The sequence below is a fragment of the Vipera berus genome, assembly GCF_964194415.1.
Source record: "Vipera berus genome assembly, chromosome: 4".
Lineage (NCBI taxonomy): Eukaryota > Metazoa > Chordata > Lepidosauria > Squamata > Viperidae > Vipera > Vipera berus.
This window is the reverse complement of record NC_138206.1, coordinates 1,215,643-1,237,888: the sequence shown is the minus strand read 5'-3', so window position 1 is coordinate 1,237,888 and position 22,246 is coordinate 1,215,643. Positions and strand designations below refer to the sequence as shown.

The window sequence follows — 22,246 nt, the reverse complement described above, 5'->3', positions numbered from 1 at the left end:
TGCCTGCCTGGCCTTGGAGCAGACGGAGCTGTCGGATGCTCCCTGTGTCTCCATATCGCAGGCTTGGGAATTCTGGGAGTTGAAGTCCATTTTAAAGGTGCTGGGTTGAGGAACCCTGAGCTAGAGCAACAATTTCTTAGCTGTTCCCCTGAAACACCTCCTTTACTGAGATTCATTGACGGCACTTTCATCATCTGGACTAATGGAAAATGTTCCTTTTATTACATTCCATCAATATTTCCACAGTTCCATCCCATCCAACTTACATCTCTTATGTCTTGTCTATGGAAAAACTCGTTCCTCTAACCTTTTAACTGGGCAAAACAGAGCATCACAAGGCAACAGTTTTTGAAGCAAATGCTTCATATCAGCTAACTTATAGAGGGCGTCCAAAATCTGGGACCCTTGCTCCTATGGGATTAAAAATTGGCCAGTTTTATAAAACCTTTTATGGCATAAAATTAATCATACTTTATGACAATAAAAAATGTCGTACGTTTCCTACAGTATGCTGATATTTGACTTGATATACCAGGGGTAGGCAACCTCGGCTCTTTTATGACTCGTGGACTTCAACTCCCAGAGCTGGCTCAGGAATTCTGGGAGTTGAAGTCCACGAGTCATAAAAGAGCTGAGGTTGCCTACCCCTATGCTGTACAGTTGAACATGGGCTACTTTCAAGGCAGATACACGCCCTTGAATGTATCTCAACTTTTGTAGTGAAGGCAATGAATTATAAATTCTCTTATTGTTGAAGGCACTGAAGAATCTGGTAAGAAAATATCATAGGTAGGTGGGCAGGTAGATAATTAGATGGAGAGAGAGAGGATGGATGGATGGATGGATGGATGGATAGATAGATAGATAGATAGATGATAGATAGATAGATAGATAGATAGATAGATAGATAGATGGATAAATGGATGGATGGATGGATGGATGGATAGGATAGATGGATAGAGATGGATAGATAGAGAGATAGATGGATTTATAGATAGATGGATAGATAGGGATGGATGGATAAATGGATAGATAGAGATGGATAGATGGATTGATAGATAAGAGGACCCAGATTGTTGGGGGCAATAAGCTGACTTTGTAAAAATGCCGCTGGGGGGGGGGCGAAAGCCCTAATAAGCAGGCATATACATAGAATGAAGGCTATTGCTAAGCACATTGATTTGTGCTTTAGATTGTAAGCCGCCCTGAGTCTTCGGAGAAGGGCGGGATATAAATGGGATTTAAAAAAAAAGAATAGATGGATGGATAGATAGAGATGGACAGATGAATTGATAGATGGATAGATAGGGATGGATGGATAAGGTAGGGAGAGGGGGAGAGATGGATGAAAGCAAGAGATAGAAAAGAGAGATAAAAAAGAGGATAGGTAGAGAAAGAGAAGAGAGAAAGATAAGCGGCTGTGTAAATACGACAAATGAAGGAATCGACAAATAAATAAAAACACATCACCCGGAGCTTGCAAGAAACGCAGAGGCCTCCTTTGCCACCCCGTTCATACTGACCACGTCGTAAGTACATCCAGATTCTCTTAGCGACCGTGTTATAGGTAGTCCTCGACTTAGGACCATAATTGAGCCCCAGGTTTTCTGTTGCTAAGCGAGACATTTGTTAAGTGGGTTCTGCCCCCATTTTATGACCTTCCCTGCCACAGCTGTTAAGTTAATCGCCACAGTTGTTAACTTAGTCGCTCGGTTATGAAGCGAATCCGGCTTCCTCCTTGTTGGAAGGTCACAAAAAGGGATCACGTGACCCCGGGACACTGCGACTGTCATAAGTATGAGTCGTTTGCCTGAGCAGCGGAGTTTTGATCACGTGATCGTGGGGGTGCCGCAACGGTTGTAAGTGTGAAAAATGGCCACAAGCCATTTTTTCCAGTGCCATTGTAACTTCGGTCACTAAACGAACCGTCGCAAGCCGGGGACTAGCTGTATTCTGCCTCGCTCTAGGCACCCTGAATCCAGAAGGCGTAAGCCAGCATTAATAACCTGGTTTCCAAGCATGTTTGCTGCACCTTGGATCACCAGGTACCATCCGTCCTGCTTCGGAAGCACCCATTTTGTCGGCTTCAGCATAAATCTCTGAATTTTGGAAGAAGGGAGAAAGACAGAAGCTTGATTCCACAGAGCTGATGGGAACCACGAGGCCGTTCTCTGACAGAATCTGCCTGTCAGTCACCTCGGATAATATATCTGGCCAGAAGCCCTTTTTTCCGCAGACATAAAAAAAAGCAACGGATAAACGAATTGGCCTATATATTCAGGGAGACAGAGATGTATAGACGGGGGAGGCTGGTGATCTATGCAGAGCCTGAGGGGAGCCGCGGCAGGATTGGTGCTCCGGATTCAGCCCGGCAATGAGCTTCCTCTGGGATCGGCCCAGAAGTTATTGCTCCATATTGAAGCATCAGGACGGATGGGGTGTCTCCCGCCACGACGGACGGCAGCAGCCCAAATGGGCTCCGCGGCTTTTGTGTTGTTTAAAAACAAAAAAAACTTCTGTCACCGTCGTTCCCATCACAGGAAAAAAAACTCCCGGGTGGCTTTTGAGGCTGAAGAAGCTTTTTTGATGCTTCCGTCCTGGTGAAAACGGATAGCGCTGATTAAATCGGTGGAAGGATACTGATGGAAGAGAATATTTGTAGCTCGGGGTGGAACTGTGGAGTCCTTGGTGCTCTCTGAGCTGGGTGGTTTTCTTGTAGACCTCTCATGACCCTGCTAGGTAATATCAGCGCTGGAGGAGGAGGAGGAGGAGGACTGTGGGGTCCTTGGTGCTCTCTGAGCTGGGTGGTTTTCGTGTAGATCTCTCATGACCCTGCTAGGTAATATCATCAGTGCTGGAGGAGGAGGAGGAGGAGGAGGAGGACTGTGGAGTCCTTGGTGCTCTCTGAGCTGGGTGGTTTTCTTGTAGACCTCTCATGACCCTGCTAGGTAATATCAGCGCTGGAGGAGGAGGAGGAGGAGGACTGTGGGGTCCTTGGTGCTCTCTGAGCTGGGTGGTTTTCTTGTAGACCTCTCATGACCCTGCTAGGTAATATCAGCGCTGGAGGAGGAGGAGGAGGAGGACTGTGGGGTCCTTGGTGCTCTCTGAGCTGGGTGGTTTTCTTGTAGACCTCTCATGACCCTGCTAGGTAATATCATCAGTGCTGGAGGAGGAGGAGGAGGAGGAGGAGGACTGTGGGGTCCTTGGTGCTCTCTGAGCTGGGTGGTTTTCTTGTAGACCTCTCATGACCCTGCTAGGTAATATCATCAGTGCTGGAGGAGGAGGAGGAGGAGGAGGAGGACTGTGGGGTCCTTGGTGCTCTCTGAGCTGGGTGGTTTTCGTGTAGACCTCTCATGACCCTGCTAGGTAATATCAGTGCTGGAGGTGGAGGAGGAGGAGGAGGAGGACTGTGGGGTCCTTGGTGCTCTCTGAGCTGGGTGGTTTTTTTGTAGACCTCTCATGACCCAGCTAGATAATATCATCAGTGCTGGAGGAGGAGGAGGAGGAGGAGGAGGAGGAGGACTGTGGGGTCCTTGGTGCTCTCTGAGCTAGGTGGTTTTTTTGTAGACCTCTCATGACCCTGCTAGGTAATATCAGCGCTGGAGGAGGAGGAGGAGGAGGACTGTGGGGTCCTTGGTGCTCTCTGAGCTGGGTGGTTTTCTTGTAGACCTCTCATGACCCTGCTAGGTAATATCATCAGTGCTGGAGGAGGAGGAGGAGGAGGAGGAGGAGGAGGACTGTGGGGTCCTTGGTGCTCTCTGAGCTGGGTGGTTTTCTTGTAGACCTCTCATGACCCTGCTAGGTAATATCATCAGTGCTGGAGGAGGAGGAGGAGGAGGAGGAGGAGGAGGACTGTGGGGTCCTTGGTGCTCTCTGAGCTAGGTGGTTTTTTTGTAGACCTCTCATGACCCTGCTAGGTAATATCATCAGTGCTGGAGGAGGAGGAGGAGGAGGAGGAGGAGGAGGACTGTGGGGTCCTTGGTGCTCTCTGAGCTGGGTGGTTTTCTTGTAGACCTCTCATGACCCTGCTAGGTAATATCAGTGCTGGAGGAGGAGGAGGAGGAGGAGGAGGACTGTGGGGTCCTTGGTGCTCTCTGAGCTGGGTGGTTTTCTTGTAGACCTCTCATGACCCTGCTAGGTAATATCATCAGTGCTGGAGGAGGAGGAGGAGGAGGAGGAGGAGGAGGAGGACTGTGGGGTCCTTGGTGCTCTCTGAGCTGGGTGGTTTTCGTGTAGACCTCTCATGACCCTGCTAGGTAATATCAGTGCTGGAGGTGGAGGAGGAGGAGGAGGAGGACTGTGGGGTCCTTGGTGCTCTCTGAGCTGGGTGGTTTTTTTGTAGACCTCTCATGACCCAGCTAGATAATATCATCAGTGCTGGAGGAGGAGGAGGAGGAGGAGGAGGAGGAGGACTGTGGGGTCCTTGGTGCTCTCTGAGCTAGGTGGTTTTTTTGTAGACCTCTCATGACCCTGCTAGGTAATATCAGCGCTGGAGGAGGAGGAGGAGGAGGACTGTGGGGTCCTTGGTGCTCTCTGAGCTGGGTGGTTTTCTTGTAGACCTCTCATGACCCTGCTAGGTAATATCAGTGCTGGAGGTGGAGGAGGAGGAGGAGGAGGACTGTGGGGTCCTTGGTGCTCTCTGAGCTAGGTGGTTTTTTTGTAGACCTCTCATGACCCTGCTAGGTAATATCATCAGTGCTGGAGGAGGAGGAGGAGGAGGAGGAGGAGGAGGACTGTGGGGTCCTTGGTGCTCTCTGAGCTGGGTGGTTTTCTTGTAGACCTCTCATGACCCTGCTAGGTAATATCAGTGCTGGAGGAGGAGGAGGAGGAGGAGGAGGACTGTGGGGTCCTTGGTGCTCTCTGAGCTGGGTGGTTTTCTTGTAGACCTCTCATGACCCTGCTAGGTAATATCATCAGTGCTGGAGGTGGAGGAGGAGGAGGAGGAGGACTGTGGGGTCCTTGGTGCTCTCTGAGCTGGGTGGTTTTCTTGTAGACCTCTCATGACCCTGCTAGGTAATATCAGCGCTGGAGGAGGAGGAGGAGGAGGACTGTGGGGTCCTTGGTGCTCTCTGAGCTGGGTGGTTTTCTTGTAGACCTCTCATGACCCTGCTAGGTAATATCATCAGTGCTGGAGGAGGAGGAGGAGGAGGAGGAGGAGGAGGACTGTGGGGTCCTTGGTGCTCTCTGAGCTGGGTGGTTTTCGTGTAGACCTCTCATGACCCTGCTAGGTAATATCAGTGCTGGAGGTGGAGGAGGAGGAGGAGGAGGACTGTGGGGTCCTTGGTGCTCTCTGAGCTGGGTGGTTTTCTTGTAGACCTCTCATGACCCTGCTAGGTAATATCATCAGTGCTGGAGGAGGAGGTGGAGGAGGAGGAGGAGGAGGAGGACTGTGGGGTCCTTGGTGCTCTCTGAGCTGGGTGGTTTTTTTGTAGACCTCTCATGACCCTGCTAGGTAATATCATCAGTGCTGGAGGAGGAGGAGGAGGAGGAGGAGGAGGAGGACTGTGGGGTCCTTGGTGCTCTCTGAGCTGGGTGGTTTTCTTGTAGACCTCTCATGACCCTGCTAGGTAATATCAGTGCTGGAGGAGGAGGAGGAGGAGGAGGAGGACTGTGGGGTCCTTGGTGCTCTCTGAGCTGGGTGGTTTTCTTGTAGACCTCTCATGACCCTGCTAGGTAATATCATCAGTGCTGGAGGAGGAGGAGGAGGAGGAGGAGGACTGTGGAGTCCTTGGTGCTCTCTGAGCTGGGTGGTTTTCGTGTAGATCTCTCATGACCCTGCTAGGTAATATCATCAGTGCTGGAGGAGGAGGAGGAGGAGGAGGAGGACTGTGGGGTCCTTGGTGCTCTCTGAGCTGGGTGGTTTTCGTGTAGACCTCTCATGACCCTGCTAGGTAATATCAGCGCTGGAGGTGGAGGAGGAGGAGGAGGAGGACTGTGGGGTCCTTGGTGCTCTCTGAGCTGGGTGGTTTTCTTGTAGACCTCTCATGACCCTGCTAGGTAATATCAGTGCTGGAGGTGGAGGAGGAGGAGGAGGAGGACTGTGGGGTCCTTGGTGCTCTCTGAGCTGGGTGGTTTTCTTGTAGACCTCTCATGACCCTGCTAGGTAATATCATCAGTGCTGGAGGTGGAGGAGGAGGAGGAGGAGGACTGTGGAGTCCTTGGTGCTCTCTGAGCTAGGTGGTTTTTTTGTAGACCTCTCATGACCCAGCTAGGTAATATCATCAGTGCTGGAGGTGGAGGAGGAGGAGGAGGAGGACTGTGGGGTCCTTGGTGCTCTCTGAGCTGGGTGGTTTTCGTGTAGACCTCTCATGACCCTGCTAGGTAATATCAGTGCTGGAGGTGGAGGAGGAGGAGGAGGAGGACTGTGGGGTCCTTGGTGCTCTCTGAGCTGGGTGGTTTTTTTGTAGACCTCTCATGACCCAGCTAGGTAATATCATCAGTGCTGGAGGTGGAGGAGGAGGAGGAGGAGGACTGTGGGGTCCTTGGTGCTCTCTGAGCTGGGTGGTTTTCGTGTAGACCTCTCATGACCCTGCTAGGTAATATCAGTGCTGGAGGTGGAGGAGGAGGAGGAGGAGGACTGTGGGGTCCTTGGTGCTCTCTGAGCTGGGTGGTTTTCTTGTAGACCTCTCATGACCCTGCTAGGTAATATCATCAGTGCTGGAGGTGGAGGAGGAGGAGGAGGAGGACTGTGGGGTCCTTGGTGCTCTCTGAGCTGGGTGGTTTTCTTGTAGACCTCTCATGACCCTGCTAGGTAATATCAGCGCTGGAGGAGGAGGAGGAGGAGGACTGTGGGGTCCTTGGTGCTCTCTGAGCTGGGTGGTTTTCTTGTAGACCTCTCATGACCCTGCTAGGTAATATCATCAGTGCTGGAGGAGGAGGAGGAGGAGGAGGACTGTGGGGTCCTTGGTGCTCTCTGAGCTAGGTGGTTTTTTTGTAGACCTCTCATGACCCAGCTAGGTAATATCATCAGTGCTGGAGGAGGAGGAGGAGGACTGTGGGGTCCTTGGTGCTCTCTGAGCTAGGTGGTTTTTTTGTAGACCTCTCATGACCCAGCTAGGTAATATCATCAGTGCTGGAGGTGGAGGAGGAGGAGGAGGAGGACTGTGGGGTCCTTGGTGCTCTCTGAGCTGGGTGGTTTTCGTGTAGACCTCTCATGACCCTGCTAGGTAATATCAGTGCTGGAGGTGGAGGAGGAGGAGGAGGAGGACTGTGGGGTCCTTGGTGCTCTCTGAGCTGGGTGGTTTTCTTGTAGACCTCTCATGACCCTGCTAGGTAATATCATCAGTGCTGGAGGAGGAGGAGGAGGAGGAGGAGGAGGAGGAGGACTGTGGGGTCCTTGGTGCTCTCTGAGCTGGGTGGTTTTCTTGTAGACCTCTCATGACCCTGCTAGGTAATATCATCAGTGCTGGAGGAGGAGGAGGAGGAGGTGGAGGAGGAGGAGGACTGTGGGGTCCTTGGTGCTCTCTGAGCTGGGTGGTTTTCTTGCAGACGTTTCACTACCAAACTAGGGAACCTCATCAGTGCTAGGAGGGAGTGTGGCGTTTGCGGAAAGAAGGAGGAGGAGTAATTTGGGGTCTTTGATGCTCTTTGAGCCTGGTTGTTTTCTTGTTTTTGTTTTTTTGCAGACCTTTCATGACCCAACTGGGTAACACCATCAGTGTTAGAAGGGAAGGGGGCTTGTGGAGGAAGAGGAGGACAAGGGGGCAAGGACTACGGGGTCCCTGGTGCTCTCTGGGCTTGGAAGTTTTCAGACAGATTTTCATTTACCCAGTTAGATGGCCTCATCAGGGTTATCCCAAAGGTGCTATTTTGAAAGGCAGCAGGACTTCCTTATTTTTTTCGTTGTAGGCATTTTGCCTCCCACCCAAGAAGCTTCTTCAGTTCAGTTTACTCAGAAGTGAAGAAGCTTCTGGGATGAGAAGCGAAACGTCTTTAAGGAAAAAAAACAAGAAAGTCCAGTTGCCTTTTTGAAATCTCTATGAAGATTCTCAGTTATCCAGGTCGTAGTTGCATTAAAAGTGGCTTTTATTTTGAAAAGGCAACTGGACGGATACAAGACAGAAAGAAAGAAAGAAAGAAAGAAAGAAAGAAAGAAAGAAAGAAAGAAAGAAAGAAAGAAAGAAAGAAAGAAAGAAAGAAAGAAAGAAAGAAAGAAAGAAAGAAAGAAAGAAAGAAAGGAAGGAAGGAAGGGAAAGAAAGGAAGGAAGGAAGGAAGGAAGGAAAGAAAGAAAGAAAGAAAGAAAGAAAGAAAGAAAGAAAGAAAGAAAGAAAGAAAGAAAGAAAGAAAGAAAGAAAGAAAGATTTCGCTTCCTGTCCGGGAAGCTTCATCAGTTGTTACGTGCCTTTTGAAAAAGCACCTTGGAACAACCAACCCCTGGATGACTGAGAATCTCCATAAACATTGCCACTCTTAGGACGGAGAAGGATTTAATCCCTGGGACAAGCCGCTTGTATGAAAACAAGAGCCGACCTCAGTCCCTCCCAGCACTGATGATGTTACCTAGTTGGGTCATGAAACGTCTGCAAGGAAACAACCAAGTCGACTCAAAAGAAAAAGCGGAATGGAAAAATGGCCCTGTTGAATCAGGTCGAGAGACGGACCCAGTACGTCGATTCTCCTTTAGCCAGCCATTTAGCCAACCTCTGCCCCCCACCTTTCTTGCCACAAATCCTTTGGAAGACGACTCCATCCCACCCCGGCGCAGCGTTGTTTGTGTGAATAGGTTTTTTCTGCCCATTTGCTTAGGAGAGTCGGAAAAGCCGTGGGAAGCTTCGGAGACATTTTGGCTTCTGGGCTGCTGGATTGGGCAAAGTGAAACTTTGGGGCCGCAGGTCCCGGGATTCTTAGCCAGCTGGAGAGAAAAGAGGGCGCCAGGATAGGAAAGGCACAAATTTTATGCTTTGGGTTTTGCTCCGGTTGTGTCACTGCAGTCACAATGGCATAACGGCCTTTGATGATCTGTGTGTTCTGCTTTGAGGAACCCCGCAGCCTCTTAAGGGTGTTTACGCCAGGAATAATCAAAATCTGCCTCTCGTCCCACTGGTGCTTTGGCTTACTATCTGTGGTATTTACACGCCTTGATATTAAAAGAGGAAGCTAAAAGTGGCCTGCAGTACAAATGAGTTCAATATAAGTAAACCAAAATAAAATTTCTCTCTTTTAAAGTCATGCATGAATTACGCCTTCTGCCGAAATTGGAAAAACAGACTGAAAGAACACAGCTAAATGCTTTGGCAGAAACACTTCAAAGCAGGATGAAAAGTTAGCCCGAATAGTGCCTGCGTTCTTTAAAAATTGGGTCAAAATTTCGGCGGGGCTTTCCTTAACACACACACACACACACACACACACACACACACCAATAAGACCCATGGCCATCGTGCCTGTGATGGGTCCTTGCGGGTCTGAAAATGCCGCATCACTGAGCACCTGCAGCTGACCTTGAAAACTTGGCATTGGGCTGGTTTTAGGTAGTCCTCCACTTACGACTGCTCACTTAGCAACTGTTCAAAGTTAGGATCGTCCTGAATCTGATCCCCCTGCAACCAGGTGATGCCTCTTCAGGCACTCTGCAAGATGGCTGTGCAGTAACCCTAAAGCAGGGGTAGGCCACCTTGGCTCCTTCATGACTTGTGGACTTCAACTCCCAGAATTCCTGAGCCAGCCATGCTGAGGGAAAAGGGAGAGGTTTCCATGCTGAGCCAATTCTGGGAGTTGAAGTCCACCAGTCATAAGAGGCCATAGTTCCCCCATGCTGGCTCAGGAATTCTGGGAGTTGAAGTCCACGAGTCATGAAGGGGCCATAGTTCCCCCATGCTGGCTTAGGAATTCTGGGAGTTGAAGTCCACGAGTCATAAAAGAGCCAAGATTGCCTACCCCCTACCCTAAAGCCACGTCTGGTTTTTGGCAAAACCACACCCGTAGCAAACCGTGGGCTTGCACTTACGACCGCCATGTTTGCTTCATGACCGTGGGCTTGCACTTACGACCATGGTGATTCGCTTAACAGCTGCTACCAAAAATGTCAAAAAAGTTACAACCTACCTTAAAAGAGGAACTTATGACCTGAATTTAGAGATTTTTTTACCATTGTAAAAAAAAAAGTCATAAGATCAGGTTGGTCACACGGCCAACCCGTTTTACAACTATTACCACTTAACGGCCACAATGAGCTTGAGTCATAGCTTGAGGACCGCCTGCATTATATCATCATACAGATGATGTCAATCAGGGGTCTCCAACAATTTTTCCACGAACCTTGAGGGGATGGGTGGGGGGGAATGGTTCACACGCCGCCTAGATCCTGCACATGTGCAGATGGAGCTTCGCCTGCTCACCCGCTGCTTGTGCGGCCCGCTTCCTAACAGACCACGGCCTGCGTTGGGGAGCCCCGGCGTGCATGATCTGATCTGCGCCGTGACCCGTGCCGTGTCACTCTGGCTTCCACTTGATTCAGGCCAGAAGCGGGCAAGCATTTCCGAATTGCCCTGTGTCTCTGCGGCTTTCCTGCCCAGCGTCTTCTCCCCAAACGTTGAGACTTTGAGCCTTGTCCTAGAGCAGGGCTAGGCAAACTGGACTCTTTTATGACTCGTGGACTCCAACTCCTTGCACCGTTTTTGTTGCCCATCTCTGGATTTGCTCAATCTTACCAATATTTTTTTTAAGTGAGGTCCCCAGAACTGATTTTGGAGCGGAGAGACCAAGAACAAGAGAAGGAATCTATAACAGCTGGAGTGCCTTCGGGTCCAGATGTTGGCAGAGTTATCAGCACAAAAGAAATGGGGAAGTCCAGAGGACTCTATTTGGTAAGGTATAGGCAAGGGGTGGAGAACCTGGGCTTTTTTATGACTCGTGGACTTCAACTCCCAGAATTCCTCAGCCAGCATGGGGGAATTATGGCTCCTTCATGACTGGTGGACTTCAACTCCCAGAATTCCTGAGCCAGCATGGGGGAATCTATGGCCCCTTATGACTTCCGGACTTCAACTCCCAGAATTCCTCAGCCAGCATGGGGGAACTATGGCCTCTTATGACTGGTGGACTTCAACTCCCAGAATTCCTGAGCCAGCATGGGGGAAACTTTGGCCCCTTCATGACTAGTGGACTTCAACTCCCAGAATTCCTGAGCCAGCATGGCTCAGCTTGGAAACCTCTCCCTTTCCCCTCAGCATGGCTGGCTCAGGAATGCTGGGGGTTGAAGTCCACGGGTCATCAAAGAGCCGAGGTTGCCTAGCCCTGTCCTAGAGGGCAGCCAGACTGCTTTTGCACCCCTGACTCATCCCCCCAGTTCTGGGAAAGGGAAGGGGGTGGCTGGGCAGAGATGGCGCCAGACTGTCCCGGATCCAGGGCTGCTCTGGCAAAGTGGGTGCCCGGCAGTTTCCTCCAAGGTGGCCAGGACCTCTCCGCCCTGCAGGGAGCCTCTCTGCGACCCACCCACTCCTCCCCACAGCCAGGGCTGCGCGAGAGAGGCCCGGGGGTCACCAGCGTCTCTTTCCCTGCCCTTTCCACAGTTCCAGGAAGAGAAGCGCCGGAGGGAGATCGAGGAACGCCGGCGGTTTCCCCTGGAGCAGCGACTCCGAGAACACATCATTGGCCAGGAGAGCGCCATCGCCACCGTCGGAGCTGGTGAGGCAGGGAAGCCGGCCCGGGAAGGCCAGACGAGCAGGCACGCGTGTGCTCGTGTGTGTCTCTATATGCTCTGGGTGTGTCTACAGATACAGACAGACAGACATACAGTGCGTGTATATATCCCATCGTCCTGTGCGCTCCCACAGAGAGGGCCTCCTCAGGGTGCCGTCGGTCAGGGAATGTCGACTGGCGGCTCCCGGGGGAGAGCATTCTCTGTGGGCGCGCCTGCCCTCTGGAATCAGCTTCCGGTTGAGCTCCGGATGGCTCCCGACCTTCGCTCGTTTCGCCGCGACCTGAAGACTTGGTTGTTTGAACAGGCCAGCCTGGACTGAGGGATTGGATTTTAGTGTTTAAATTTTTTTAAAAAAATTTAAATTTTAGATTGTATTTATTACTTAGGGCAATTGATTTACTCTTATTTTAATGTTTATACCTTGCGTGTTGTTAGCGTTTTAATTGCCCTGTACACCGCCCCGAGTCCTTGGAGAGGGGCGGTATATAAATCTAATAAAATAAATTAAAATTAAAATAAATAAATAAATACACACAGCCCATGAACACATAGGCACACTTGTTAAGTGAGTTTTGCCCCATTTTATGACCTTGCTATTTGTTAAGTCAATCACATCTCTATCATGGATGGATAGAGAGAGAGAGACAGACAGACAGACAGACAGATAGATTGATAAATGATAGATGACAGATTGATGATAGACGACAGATGATAGATACATAGATAGATAGATAGATAGATAGATAGATAGATAGATAGATAGATAGATAGATAGATAGATAGATAGATAGATAGATAGATAGCCCTGGACCAGGTTAGTGTTTGCCCTTCACATGTGCACTGGTAACAGGCCCCCTGCCAGTTTGTTGCTGTAGAGAGCAAGGAGCAAGATAAAAGATGGGCAGGATGAGAGATTAGCATCTATTTGATGTTCCATTTAGCAATTAAAGAAAAAAAAATGTTTTTGACTCACTCTTAAGATACGCTTGAAGACCAGAAGGGACTGTACTAGACCTTCTTTCCTTCCTTCTCTCTCTCTTTTCCTTCCTTCCTTCCTTCCTTCTTTCCTTCCTTCCTTCCTTCCTTCCTTCCATATTCCTTTTCTTCTCTGTCTCCCTCCCTCCCTCCCTTCCCTGTTTTCATATTTTCTTCCTTCCTTCCTTCCTTCCTCCTTCCTTCCATATTTCCTTCCTTCTCTCTCTCTTTCCCTTCCTTCCTTCCTTCCTTCCTTTTCTCTCTCTCTCTCTGTCTCCCTCCCTCCCTCCCTTCCCTGTTTTCGTATTTTCTTCCTTCTCTCTTCCTTCTGTATTTCTTTCCTTCTCTCTCTCTCTCTCTGTTTTTCTTCTTCCCTCCCTTCTTCCGTACATCACCCAGATCACCGTTGAAAGTGACTTTGGCCCTTTCTCGCTCCCGGTAGCTCAGCTATGAGTCGGTTGTCCGAATGTAAGTGAGGTGACCCTGGGGGGAGGCTGCAAGGGTCGCCAGAGTGAAAAAGGATCATGCCGCTTCTGGGGGCCATTGTAACTTTGAACGGTCACTAAGCAAGTCGAGGGCTCCCCGTACGACCTGAGAGACGCAGGACGCCCCCTCCCCCAAAACGGCTCCAAGCCTCAGCTCGGTCTCTTCTTAACCCAGAGGCTCAGCTAGGAAGGGGACCCCGGCTGTCCCAGAAAAAGAGGAAGCCCCCCCCAGCCCTCTCGGCGTCTCCCCCTTGCACCCCCACAGCCTGGCACCCTGGTAGGGCCCAGGCCGTGCCTGCCGGCAGCTGGGGAAGCTAATCCGGAGGCCGTGATTAATGGTGGGGGTCCTCTGACGTGGAGGGGGGGCACGGCCTTGGGCACGGGAGGGAGCAGCTGCCTTCCTTGGGGAAAGTCTCCTGATTGAATTACCGGGGAGCAGGCAGGGCCCGGCCTCGGCTGCCTCCCCTGCCGCTCGGGCACCAGCTGCGCTCCGACACCCTCTGGCCGGGGATGGCCCCACGGTGGACTTTGGGGAAAATGCGGCAGGCTGGGGTTCCTGGGTGCCAGTCCGCCTCTGGGCAGCCTGGACCCTAACCCTCCCTCCCCTCCCTCCCTTCTCCTTCCTTCCTTCCTTCTTCCTTCCTTCCTTCCTTCCTTTTCCTTCCTTCCCTCCTTCCTTCCTTCCTCCCTCCTTCCTTTTCCTTCCTTCCTTCCTTCCTTTCTTCCTTCTTCCTTCTTTCCTTTTTCCTTTCTTCCTTCTTCTTTCCTTTTTCAGTCTTCCTTCCTCTCTTTTCCTTCTCCTTCCTTTCTTCCTTCCTTCCTTCCTCCTTCCTTTTCCTTCCTTTCTCCCTTCTCCTTCCTTCCTCTTCCTACTTTCCTCTTTCCTTCCTTCGTCCTTCCTTCTTCCTTTTCCTTCCTTCCTTCTCCCTCCTGCCTTCCTTCCTTCTTCCTTCCTTTTCCTTCTTCCTTTCTGTCTTCTCCTTCCTTCCTCTTCCTTCCTTCTCTTCCTTCTTTCCCTTTCCTTCCTTCCTTCCTCCTTCCTTGTCCCTTCCTTTTTCCCTTCTTCCTCCCTCCCTCCCTCCCTTCCTCTTTCTCCTTCCTTCCTTCGTCCTTCCTTCCTTTTCCTTCCTTCCTTTTCCCTCCTGCCTTCCTTCCTTCTTCCTTCCTTCTCCTTCCTTTCTTTCTTCTTCCTTTTCCTTCCTTCTTTCTTCTTTCCTTTTTCTTCTCCTTCTTTCTTTCTTCCTTCCTTCCTTCCTTCTTCTTTTTTCCTTCAAAAAACTAGGCTGGAAGTCCCTTTGATCAGAATGACATAAGGACTCCTGTCTTGAGCGGGGGGGGGGAGGGGTTAGACTAGAGGACCTCTAAGGTCCCCTCCAGCCCCTCCAGGGTTCTTTGTTCTTCTGGTATCCCCAACCCAAACGGGATCCCGCCCAGGCCCGCAAAATGAATTGATTTGATAAATGGACATTTATTACGCTCACAAATTGGCTGAAACCAATTTTGCTCACGTCGGGCCCTGATAACTGCTGGGGTATTGATTGGTGTAAAGTAATACAGTGAATTTATCAGCTCAATCGCAATGCTGAAGGGCCTCCCAGAGACACGGCCGCTGTGGCAGACGGCGGAATCCGCCTGCCTTTGGAAAAAAGGGAAAAAAAGAGCTTTCGAACCGGGGCCAGCCTGACGCCCCCCCTTTCCTGCCTTTCTACAGCCCCCTGCCCCCACTCGGCTGGGGGGTGGGGGTCCCAGGACCCTTGAGCCGGGGCTGGCGGAGCTTGGCCTGCTCCGAGGGCATCGTCCGTCTGAAGGATGACGAGGAGTCCCCGAATGTCCGGGGATGAAAAATTAATGAAGTGGCAACACAAATAGAAGTTAAACTTCTGATATTTTTAATGCCTCGTCAGGCGGGGTTTGCCGGGCTGCTAAGTGACTCTTTTCGCCTGCCAGGCCTAACAGGGAGGCTGGCCTGAGCTGAAGCCCGAAATGTGGGCGTTTTTCTGTTTTCTTTGACCCTCCAAGGAGCTAGTCCTCGCGGGAGAGACCGTGGTTTCAAAGGGGGCACCCCAGGATTGGGTCTCTGACCTTGCGGTCTTCAGCATTTTCATTCCTGATTGGGGCAACTTTCTCTCTGGCACTGATGATGTCACCTAGTAGTTGGGTCACGAAACATCTGCGAGAAAACCACCCGGCTCGGAGGGCACTCAGGATCCCACCGTCCTCTTCCTCCTCCTCCTCCTCCTCCACCACCACCACCTCCCTCCTAGCACTGATGAGGTTCCCTAGTAGTTGGGTCATGAAACGTCTGCAAGGAAACCACCCAGCTCAGAGAGGAATGAGGACCCCACAGTCCTTCCTTCCATCCTTCCTTCCTTCCTTCCTTCCTTCCTTCCTTCCTTCCTTCCTTCCTTCCTTCCTTCCTCCTCCTTCTCCTCCTCCCTTCTAGCACTGGTGAGGTTCCCTAGTTGGGTCCTGAAACCTCTGCAAGGAAACCGCCCAGCTCAGAGAGCACCAAGGACCCCACGGTCCTCCTCCTCCTCCCTTCTTTCCCTTCATTTTCCTTCTTCCTTTTCACTTTCTCCTCCTCCTCCTCCTCCCTTCTTTCCCTTCATTCCTTCATTTTCCTTCTTCCTTTTCACTTTCTCCTCCTCCTCCTCCTCCCTTCTAGCACTGGTGAGGTTCCCTAGTTGGGTCCTGAAACCTCTGCAAGGAAACCGCCCAGCTCGGAGAGCCCCCAGGACCCCTCTCCTTTCCAACCTGAGCTACATTCTCCCCTGTCGACCTCCTTCCCGCTGCAGCTGGCACAGAGCATATCCCAAAGAGCCTTTCGGAGCGATCCGAAGGCTGAGAGGAGAACTGGAGGCCTCGGTTCGAGTGAACAGAGACCCAGAGGCCAAGTTCTCTGCTCCGGAGAAGGCAGGCGAAGCTTCGGGGAGCGGATGGCTGGTTAACAGGAGAGATGCAAAGGATCCGGACTGCAGGCTGACCAGGCGCCCGGCCTGTGACGAGGCCGCCCTAGTGAGGCCACGCTCGGAATCCCCCGTCCGCTTCCGGTTCCTGTGATCTAGAACAAGATGCTGCAACTGGAGAAAGAGCGCAGAGGGGAGCAACAAAGGAGGTTAGGGGAGCGGAGGATGAAACCTAGGAGGAACTGCAGTCTTCCCTCCCCTCCCCTTCCCTTTGGCGGTTGCAGAAATTGGGAGTGTCTAGTGAAGAGAAGGGACGCGGTGGCTCAGTGGGTTAGGACGCTGAGCTTGTCGATCGGAAGGTCGGCAGTTTGGCGGGTCGAATCCCGAGTGCCGCGTAGCAGAGTGAGCGCCTGTTACTCGTCCCAGCTTCTGCCCACCTAGCAGTTCGAAAGCACGTAAAAATGCAAGTAGAAAAATAGGGACCACTACGGTGGGAAGGTAACAGCGTTCCGTGCGCCTTTGGCGTCTAGTCATGCCGGCCACATGACCACGGAGACGTCCACGGACAAGCGCTGGCTCTTCGGCTATGAAACGGAGATGAGCACCGGCCCCTAGAGTCGGAAACGACTAGCACGCGTGTGCGGGGGAACCTTTACCTTTACCTTTTAGTGAAGAGAAGGACGAGGGGGGGACAGGATAGCAGCCTTCCAATATCTGAGGGGCTGCCCCAGGAAAGAGTTGGGGGCCCACCTATTCTCCAAAGCGCCCGAAGGCAGGACAAGAAGCCACGGAGAGAAACTCGTCCAGGAAAGATCTAACCTGGAAATACCCCAAGGACAAATGTCCTTTGGGTGAGAACTATTAATCAGTGGAACAGGGGAATTCTGGGAGTTGAAGTCCGCAAGTCTTTTAAAGTGGCCACGTTTGAGGAGCCCTGCGTTTGACCCTCGGCCTCAGCCTGGTCATCCCCGCCCCTGCATACTCTGTCGGTATCTCCTGCTCTTGCAGTCATCACCGGGCAAAGGAGCATAGGCACTGTTGGCAAAAGGGCCTTTCGAGGATCCTCCATCCAAGTGAGACCTTGAAGAACCGTGGCCATCTCAACCACGTCCGGCTGCCTTAGCTGGCACTCCTGGCAGACGGACCGGAAGTCCAGCCCGCCGGTCTCCAGGCTGCCCATCCTTAAGCGTCTCTCTTAAAATTGCCCCCCCCCCGGCACCAAGACGGGAAATAGCGGAGCTTAGGATGTTTAAAGGCCGGCTGACTTTGGAGGCTGATTTTGGCATGGCGAAGGGGTCCCCTCTGAATAGGCTGCAAGGCCTGCCGAATTGGCGGTTGCCCCCCCCTCCTGGCTGAAACCTGGTTCTTGAACCTTTTCCAGGACGGGTGGCGTGACGGTCAGGAGGTGGGCTGCCTGGCCTAGTCAGGAGAGGGCTCCCCCATGCCGGAACGGCCTTGAAAAGTCAGCTTGGGGTAAGTAAGAGCTACTAACAGGAACCAGGGGGTGGGGGGGGGAGCGAAACAAAGCGGGCAGGAGATTTGATCCAGACCCGGCTGATTGTCGCCCGTTTTGATCAAGAAAGGAAGCAGAAATCGCAGGCGAGCGTCGGGCAGAAAGCAGAGCCGTCTCTGAAATGTAGGATGAAGCCTGCCCAGCAGAATCAAACTAATCAATTGCACTAAAAGGCCGAGGCTTTTGTCAAGGTGTTGTTGGTCACCCAAAAAAAGACAATGCTTGTAGCTCAGGGTCAAACTGTGGGGTCCTGCGTACTCTCTGAGCGGGGCGGTTTTCTTGCAGACGTTTCATGGCCCAACTAGAGAACATCATCAGCGCTAGAAGGAAGTGGGGATTGCAGAGGGGGGAAGGAGGGTCTTGGTGGTTCCTTGATAAGGCTGTTGTTTACTGTTATTTTATTTATTTTATTTTATTTTATTGGATTTATATACCGCCCTTTCCCGAAGGACTCAGGGCGGTTTACAGGGTATTTAAAACAAGAAATACAAAAGTTAAAAACAATTTAAAACATTACATCAATCCCTGAAAAAAGTAAAAACCCCAATTAAAATTAAAATTAAAATTCTCAGCCTGGGCCAGAGAGCCAGGTCTTCAGGTCCCAGCGGAATGAACGGAGGTCGGGGGATTATTTATGGATTATTTGTCTGAATTGGTACTTCTTTGATAGGGGTAGCACTGACAGGGCAAGCTATATGTATATAAACAGAGCAAGCCCCCATCTCTTGTTGGGTCATGAAACGTCTGCAAGAAAAAACAATCCAGCTCAGAGAGCACCAAGGACCCCACAGTCAGTCCTTCCTTCCTTCCTTCCTTCCTTCCTTCCTTCCTTCCTTCCTTCTCCTTCTCCTTCTCCTTCTCCTTCTCGCACTGATGATGTTCCCTAGTTGGGTCATGAAATGTCTGCAAGAAAACCACCAAGCTCAGAGAGCACCAAGGACCCCACTTTCCTTCCTTCCTTCCTTCCTTCCTTCCTTCCTTCCTTCCTTCCTTCCTTCCTTCCTTCCTTCCTTCCTTCTCCTTCTCCTTCTCCTTCTCCTTCTCCTTCTCGCACTGATGATGTTCCCTAGTTGGGTCATGAAATGTCTGCAAGAAAACCACCAAGCTCAGAGAGCACCAAGGACCCCACTTTCCTTCCTTCCTTCCTTCCTTCCTTCCTTCCTTCCTTCCTTCCTTCCTTCCTTCCTTCCTTCCTTCCTTCCTTCCTTCCTTCCTCCTAGCACTGATGAGGTTCCCTAGTTGGGTCATGAATCATCTGCAAGAAAAAACAATCCAGCTCAGAGAGCACCAAGGACCCCACAGTCCGTCCTTCCTTCCTTCCTTCCTTCCTTCCTTCCTTCCTTCCTTCCTTCCTTCCTTCCTTCCTTCCTTCCTTCCTGCACTGATGATGTTCCCTAGTTGGGTTATGAACCGTCTGCAAGAAAAAACCACGCAGCCCAGAGAGCACCAAGGACCCCACAGTCCTCCACATCCCGAACTCCGCTCCATCCTAGCACTGATCATGTTCATAACTTGGGCCATCTCTTGCTTAATGGCACTGCTAATATTTTGGAGTTCCTGAGAGTGCGGTGGCACATAAATTTTGCTTCCTTATTACGCATTCCCAAAGATGGCCTCGTCTTCAGTAGAATCTCTCGGGGGTGGCCATGCCCTGGGCTCAGTTCGTCCTTCTTTGAAGTCCTGACTTCAAGCTCCAGTCCGCTCATCTTTCTACAGGAACGTTTTGTCTTCTGTAGGATCCAGAAGGGCCTTGGTGCCTTAAGAGGTTGTGTCTTTGTGCAAAGTGTTTGGGGCTGGGATGGTGGTGTGGGCCTAGAGGACTCTTGAGTTTATAGCGAGTTTGCTCCCAGTTTATTCTACCTGTTAGAATCTTCCACTTGTCAGGAGTATCCTATTTCTTAGAATTTGCTTCGGATGCTACCAGATTCCTCCTGATTTTTGCCTGATGAGGTCTTTGGAAGCAGCAGGCCCGCAGAGAAGGAGTCAGCCGCCACTGCTGTTCTCTCCTGGGGGTCAGACTGGAAGATCTCCAAGGCCCCTTCCAGTCCTGTGATTCCATGATATTATGTTCTACTCTATTCTGCTTCTCTCCTCCCCTCCCCTCCTATCCTATCCTCCTTCCTTCCTTTTTCTCCTTTGCTCTACTATTCTGTTCTGTTCTGTAATTCTGTCCTGTTTCTATTCTCTATTCTGTTCTGTAATTTGATTCAATTCGATTTGATTCCATATGTTCTGTTCTGTTCATTTTTCTTTTCTCCCTTCTTCTCCATCCTTTTTCTCCTTTGGTCTGTTGTCCTTTCCCCTAACCCTATCCTTCCCTACTCTACTCCACCCTGTTCTTAGTATTTCAGCCTCGAGTCCTCCTCCTCCTCCTCCTCCTCCTCCTCCTCCTCCTGGTGTGATGGACCTGGCCCCTCCTCTGCATCCACCCTTACCCACGAGCGCCCACATGCTGGTCTGTTCCGTGACCTTGATTGCAGGTCTGCTGGCTTTCCCGTCAGCATCAAAGCAGTTGGGGGGGGGGAGCCTCACCTCGCCAGCCCCTCCTTTGCGGACTGGAGCGCCCCCTCCCCCTGCCCCCCCCCTCAGTCCCTTTCTGGTTCATTCAGTCTCCATCCTCCTCCTCCTCCTCCTCCTCCTGTTTCCCTGGCAACTCTTAAGTGCACATCCTGGAAAACTTTATCCGAAATCTGCTCCTGGGCAGCTTTCCAAATCCATGCTAACCTGATTAAGTACCTCTGGGGCCCTTGCTGGCTAATCAAATTAGCTTGCGCTAATGGCAGCCAGGACTCTGAGTGGGCAGAGAGCAGTAAAACATAGTGTATACTTAGTGATAATTATCCTGGCTGTTGTGTCATTGATTTATATGCCATTCCCTTTTTTTTGTTGTGTTGGGTTCTTTTCGTTGTTGTTTTTTTATGTGCCCAGATTTATAAACCTTCCCCCCCCCCCCAAACTTTCTTTGTGTTTTTTTTTTCCCTTTTTCACGGGCAGCCATCCGGAGAAAGGAAAATGGATGGTACGATGAAGAGCACCCACTGGTCTTCCTCTTCCTGGGATCTTCGGGAATAGGTAAGGCTGCCCTCCTTCTCCCCCCCCTCCCCGAGAAAGGAGGGGAGGTGTTTTGCAGCCGCCTGGAGCCTTCGCTGTGTTGGGCTTCGGAGGGATAAAAGAAGAAAAACTTAGCGGCAAAGGAAGCCACTAAGATCGCAAAACAGCCTGTGAGCGTGGCTGTTTTCGTGCAGACATTTCACGGCCCAGCGTGCGGGACCCTGATGAGGTTCCCTAGTTGGGTCATGAAACGTCTGCAAGAAAACAGTCCGGCTCAGAGAGCACCAAGGACCCCACAGTAATTCTCCTCCTCCTCCTCCGTGGAAACCCCTCTCCCTTCTGACACTGAGGAGATTACCTAGTTGGGTCCTGAAACGTCTGCAAAGAAACCACCAAGTTTCAGAGAGCACCATGGAGGCCTCATTTCAAACTTCTGCCATCCTTTTTTAAAAATTTATTCTTTATTGAAAGAATTTATAAAGCCACCCAACACGCTCCTGGTGACTCCACAGTAGTCAGATCAAATCTTTAATTTAATTTGGGCTCCGTATCCGCACTGCCATTCAAGGGGGGCCTTCTTTTCTGGAGGCCACCTGAGTTTAATCTGGAGATTGTCATCCAGGGGACAATGAAAACCCTCGAGGGAGGAGACGTATGGTGGTTTAAGGCAGAGGTGTGTAAGTGTGTCCACCCTATGACTTGTGGACTTCAGCTCCCAGAATTCCTGAGCCAGCATGGGGGAACTATGGCCCCTTCATGACTCGTGGACTTCAACTCCCAGAATTCCTGAGCCAGCATGGGGGAACTATGGCCCCTTCATGACTCGTGGACTTCAACTCCCAGAATTCCTGAGCCAGTATGGGGGAACTATGGCCCCTTCATGACTCGTGGACTTCAACTCCCAGAATTCCTGAGCCAGTATGGGGGAACTATGGCCCCTTCATGACTCGTGGACTTCAACTCCCAGAATTCCTGAGCCAGCATGGGGGAAACTATGGCCCCTTCATGACTCGTGGACTTCAACTCCCAGAATTCCTGAGACAGCAAGGGGGAACTTTGGCCCCTTCATGACTTCTGGACTTCAACTCCCAGAATTCCTGAGCCAGCATGGCTCAGCTTGGAAACCTCTCCCTTTTCCCTCAACATGGCTGGCTCAGGAATTCTGGGAGTTGAAGTCCACGAGTCATGAAGGGGCCAGCGTTCCCCTATGCTGGCTCAGGAATTCTGGGAGTTGAAGTCCACGAGTCATGAAGGGGCCAGCGTTCCCCTATGCTGGCTCAGGAATTCTGGGAGTTGAAGTCCACGAGTCTTAAAAGAACCAAGGTTGCCCACCCCTGACCCAGAGTATCCAACAAATCCAGATTAATCCAGATTGAGCATTATCAAAGAGAATAAATTTCCTTCCCACCAGCAAATATAGTTTAACCTCCACCAGGTTTCCATGACTAAGCAAGGCGATGGTTATGCGAGTTGGGTCCTATTTTACGACCTTTCTTGCCATAGCTGTTAAGTGAATCTGGTTTTCTCGTTGACTTTGCCTGTCAGAAGGTCACAAAAGGGGAACTCATGACCCTGGGACACTGCAACCCGTCATAAATACGAGTCAGTTGCCCAGCATCTGAATTTTAATCACGTGACCACAGGGATGCTCGTTCAATGTGAAAAAACGGTCAC

At 51.1% G+C, this 22,246-nt stretch overlaps 1 protein-coding gene across 2 annotated transcripts in view; it reads left to right on the top strand.

Moving 5' to 3' along the window:
• The window catches only part of CLPB (ClpB family mitochondrial disaggregase), an 86,561-nt gene that overhangs the window by 47,376 nt on the left and 16,939 nt on the right, over window positions 1-22,246 (top strand). For both annotated transcript variants that reach the window (XM_081327824.1, XM_081327823.1), the window contains exons 7-8: window positions 11,512-11,626; window positions 20,516-20,593. In XM_081327824.1, coding sequence (XP_081183950.1) covers window positions 11,512-11,626; window positions 20,516-20,593 — 193 coding nt within the window. The remainder of the gene's footprint in view (window positions 1-11,511; window positions 11,627-20,515; window positions 20,594-22,246) is intronic.